A 4,833-nucleotide genomic window follows, 5' to 3' on the forward strand; every position below is an offset into this window, starting at 1 on the left:
GGGAGGGAGGAAGAAGCCTCCTCCACGTCTAATTAACATTATCTGTAATCAAGAAAACATCCATGGGGTATGATCATTCCAGATGGCTGGTCCATGAACTTCATAAACACATGCGTATATGTGGTTTGATTATTGATGTGATTCAGTAAAACTGAGAAATTGTGAAATAAATGCCTTGAAAATAAATTGTTAAGAAAAAGAACATGAACAGAGTCTTCAGCAAGAGAGACATCCGGTAGTTGCCAGCTTACTCATGTATCTAACATATCTTTATAACTAATGCTTGGAAAGTGATGAGTTGGTAACTCATTTATGCCACTAAATAGATATTACAGCCACTATAGAACATTACACCCTCATACAAACATCCATCTTAAGGATCATAACAACTATAAGCTATACTTTAACCCGTTACATATTATTGGCATGCTCAGCAGAGATTCATGTGGCCCTTATAGCTTGACAATTACGGATAGAAATCCTGAGATTGATCAAGTGGATCTTTGTATTCAGTGGATGACAAATCATCACGAATTTGGCTCTGATCTTCCGTAAGGAGCTGAAGAACCCTAGGAAGTGGCGGCATGCTCACCTCCAGGACTCCCTCTAGGATCTGCACCACCTGTCCCATTGTTGGCCTGTCAGCTTCAGAGTCTTGAATGCACCAGCAAGCAACTCTGCAGACTCTGGTTAGCTCTTCAAGGTCGGCAGCACCTTTGAATCCATGGTCTAATAAGCTAAATATATCGCCTTCAACGACCTTTGTTGCCGCCCAGGACGGATAAAAGATTTTGCTCCCATCTGCAGAGTGCGATGCGTTTCGCTTGCCTGATACCAGCTCAAAAAGCATCATCCCGAAGCTGTAGACGTCAACCTTGGAGGTGATTGGCAGGCCTGAAATCCACTCGGGTGCGAGGTAGCCAACGGTTCCCCTCATGGTTGTCAGGACCCTGCTGAAGTCGCGACCGATGAGCTTCGCCATGCCAAAGTCTGCAACTTTGGCGCAGAAGTCCTTGTCTAGAAGTATGTTGTCTGGCTTTATGTCGCAGTGTATGATGCACTCCCTGCACTTCTCATGGAGGTAGGCTAGTCCTCTCGCAATCCCAAGAATAATTTGATACCTCGTCTTCCAGTCCAGAACCGTGGATTTGTTTTGAAAGAGAAGAGAGTCCAGGGAACCTCCGGACATGTACTCATAAACTAGAAGCCTTTTGCTGCCCTCGGTGCAGAAACCGCGAAGGTGAACCAGATTCACATGCTGAATAGCAGCCAATGTGCTCACTTCGGTTCGGAATTGCTTCTCCCCTTGTCTCAAGCCTTCAAGCCTCTTCACAGCTACTTCGGTTGAGTCAATTAATGTCCCTTTGAAAACAGAGCCAAAGCCACCACCACCCAACTTCTCAGAAAAGTTTTTGGTCACACGCTGCAAATCGCCATATGTAAACTGAATCAAAGAACCCTCAACTTGTTTTGCCATTCGAATTCGTTTCCTCCTTTGAAATGCCCAAATTAGTCCAACAAGAACACACAAGATCCCAATAGTTCCACCGATGACACTTAGGGTTAGATCTATTACGAACTTATGTGAGGTCCTTGAAGCTGAGAAATCAGAGGCAGCGAGCCGGAGATGCAGAGTTCCAGCTCCACTATCACCATCATAGAGTTGTTGAAGGTTCCGAAGGTCCCCAGTCCAAATTGAGCATCCATTCGCATAAGCATACGCGGTGCAAGAGCAGCTGTTCAAGCAAGCCCGTTCGCAGTCTTTAGCACTCCCAACAGTCAAGTTCTGCGGATTGGCAGGCAGTCTCATATTGGTCATCTCAACGAATCTATCCCCTTCTCCACCGGTCGAGCTTTTATTGCTGCATCGCAAACTGGTTTTCCTCACGCACCCTGAATTCCAAACATTGAACTCCCATTCTTTCAATGAAGCTGGTTCGAAACCATGGGAGCACCGGCAAATATTCAAACTTTTCTGGTCGCAGATACCGAAAGCTCCACATAGAGAGTAGACATCACATTGAGCCAAAGGTTGAGTAAAGACTGTCTGCCACTTCTGGGTGCTGTTCAGCCAATACCATTGCCTTAATAGCCCAGATGAATCAATCACACACCGAGTGATGAAAGAACTGTCGAGGATGGTATACGTGGCATACTTCCGCTGCTTGTTGTCGACGAAGGTGAAGTTGAAGGGAGTGCTTTCTCTGGTACCAGGGACTGCAGTGAAGTACTGGCCATTCCACAGCCCACTGCTCCAATAAGTTTCAGAACCATTCCACAGCAATACGAACTGATTGGATCCATCGGGGTCCATACTTTGAGCGAAAGGCCCGGGGGAGGGATTCTCAGGATTCTCCCATGAAGTGGTGCTCTGATACTCCCCTGTGATCTTGTTCACTCCAAGCCATCCTCCTGGCATCCATGTGTCAGTTGGGTGATCAAAACTCTGCCAAATTGTAGTGTTTGACCCATTGCGTATAACAAGATTTCCGGTGTCCAGAAGCACAGCAACCGTGGAATTCGAGGTTGATGGAGTTGAATTGGATGACCAAACTGGGATTTTGGAACTGTTGAGGATGACTAGTTTTCCATCTTCTGAGATTTTTAGCTCGGCAGAGGAGGTGTTGGAGATGGGTGTTGCTCTGTTCGCCACCCAGATTACAGTTTGGACTGGAATTGTTTTGTACCAGATACCTATGTGGTAGTTACGGGAGTTACCTGGTGTGAAGAACCCCAGCTCAAAGTTGCCTTCTTTGGATACTATGGTCTGGTTTCCGGAGACGGACTGGCCCAAAGAGATGCTATCAGTTGCTCCACAGTGTTGGATGTTGAGAGAAGAGAGGAGAAGGAAGAGAAGAAAGACGGAGAGAGAGGAACATGGCCTTATCTCAGTATCCATGGGGGCACAAGCAAGCGACAGACACCAGCCTGCTTATGTAAATATGTATAAATAAGAGGCAGTGGCTGCAGCCTCTTTTTAGGTTATCTTAAAGGCAGTCAAATTTCAAATTATTAAAAGGGACGATTAGATTTCTTTTCCTAATTTGGGCCCGTTGATTCTTTGTCTACTATGAAAAATTTTACGTACGTTTGGTAGAAATATCAGTTGTTGGATGTCCTTTTTTTCCCCCTCCCTCTCTTTTCAGTGTTTGCTAGTTTTACCATTACAATTAGTCAAAGAATCAGTTTATGCAATGATCGTCTTACCTTCCAACCAAACCCTTCTCTCTCGTGATGGATGGCCTAGACGTGAGAGTCATTTATAATTTTAGGTTTCATGAGAAGATTCACTGATGGAAAGTTAACCCGAACGATATGCAAGAACAAACAAATGACATGCAAGTAATGTTGGAAAAAGATAGTGTAACACCGTCAAGCAAGGTGAATTATCAACATCTACTTGTCATGAAGATCTAGTACTGTCTTCAAGTTCATGTCAAAACTTCCTATGAAAAAAATCAATGGTAGCTTTGTCCTCCCTTCATGGTTAAATAGCCAGCCTTCAAGAGAGAGGTGATCAGTCCTGTTGGAAAATCTCATGCATTGCCTTAACGATTCCAACAAGCATGAGTCGAGTCAAAAAAGCCAATTTTAAGCAAATAGTTCTTTTGTCAAAAAAAAAAAAATAATCAAGCGGTTATGTTGCTGTGCTGCTGAATCTAGCAATATTTAAATTTAATCTCAATAATACCAGTGCATTAAGTTTGGTCAGCATGTTTAAATTTATCTTGACCGCCTATATAGATAAGTTATAGTCGTGTATTTGCACAAGATATTAAGATACAGACATATAGTAGAAACGGAAAGCTAACTCCATGGACCATGGATCCCACCCCCATCGTATGCGTCCAAGTTCCACGTGATGCCTTCTTACCTCAGTTCTACGCATCGTCAACCTTCCGAAAGGGCAGTTTTATCCGATATTAAATGACGTATCAATTGCACTTCAATGCTGTTAGGAATAGTCTATTTAGGTGACGACAACTTGTGAATGGTTGGTAAAGAAATTAAGGGCTCCTTTGGTTCGTGATAAAAGAAGGAAAAAAAAAGTATGGTCAATAAAAAAATAATTTTAGTTTAGGTTGAGTTTTAAAAAAAAAAAAGATGAAAAAGTAGCATTTTCATGAGAACAAGATTTCTATGTTTCATAGGAAAAAAAATCTATGGAAGTCATGGAAAAGTTATTTTCCCACCGGTTGAAAATTAGGGTCTTTATTTTTCAAAAAGTACCCTTAAGCCATCAAATTCATAAAGAATGTCTTTTACTTTATTATATTTATAATAGATATTTTATACAATTTTTTTGCAAAAAGTAGATGTTAATCAAACATAAGCCACTCTCGAATGTGCCACTTTTTTATGTTCAACTAAATATGTCAAAACTATTTTTTCAGATACCATATTTATAGAAATTATTTTAAAAAAAAAATTTAATGAAATAAAAATCGTTAACCAAAAGTCCAAAAAGGTTTCTCTCATTTGGTTGGGAAGAGTTGGCTGTTATGGTGACCTCCGTCCTCATATCCGAGCGCTGAGGGCATGTACTATGAAGGTCTACTTCTTTGGTCCCATTTGAAGGAATATCTTATAGAAATCTAATATGTTGAGTCTACACACCCCCTGCTTTTTTAAAGAGTTCTCCTAATCTTAACATAAATTGTAGTCTGTGAATTAGTTATGTTAAAATATTTGTAAAAAAAGAAAAATAAAAAAATAGAGAAAAAAATTTATTTCTCTATTCCATTATATTTGTTATATTTCAAAAGTTATATATGCTAGTATATAGATTCCATGTAAGAAAAATAATATAAGCCGATATATGATCATTCTAAC

At 41.1% G+C, this 4,833-nt stretch overlaps 1 protein-coding gene across 2 annotated transcripts; it reads right to left on the minus strand.

Annotated features, from left to right (window-relative positions):
• Positions 1-254: 254 nt before the first annotated feature.
• On the minus strand, positions 255-3,016 carry LOC120110566 (G-type lectin S-receptor-like serine/threonine-protein kinase At2g19130). Of its 2 annotated transcripts, XM_088701269.2 has the most exons (2): positions 715-3,016; positions 255-622 (listed from the first exon to the last, which is right to left on the minus strand). In XM_088701269.2, exons 1-2 carry the CDS (start codon positions 2,897-2,899, stop codon positions 570-572), a joined length of 2,238 nt encoding a protein of 745 aa, XP_088557395.1. In that variant the 5' UTR covers positions 2,900-3,016; the 3' UTR covers positions 255-569. The 2 variants fall into 2 exon arrangements, with proteins under 2 accessions (XP_088557395.1, XP_038981804.2); XM_039125876.3 differs by having other exon boundaries at positions 255-3,013.
• Positions 3,017-4,833: the final 1,817 nt, after the last annotated feature.

The sequence above is a fragment of the Phoenix dactylifera genome, chromosome 1 (genome assembly GCF_051530095.1).
Source record: "Phoenix dactylifera cultivar Ajwa chromosome 1, Ajwa_hap1_PhDact_Kaust_v1.1, whole genome shotgun sequence".
Classification (NCBI taxonomy): Eukaryota; Viridiplantae; Streptophyta; class Magnoliopsida; order Arecales; family Arecaceae; genus Phoenix; species Phoenix dactylifera.

Bases quoted from the DNA above. Each gene is read 5' to 3' on its own strand.
- LOC120110566 (XM_039125876.3), bottom strand. From the start codon at position 2,899: ATGGATACTGAGATAAGGCCATGTTCCTCTCTCTCCGTCTTTCTTCTC.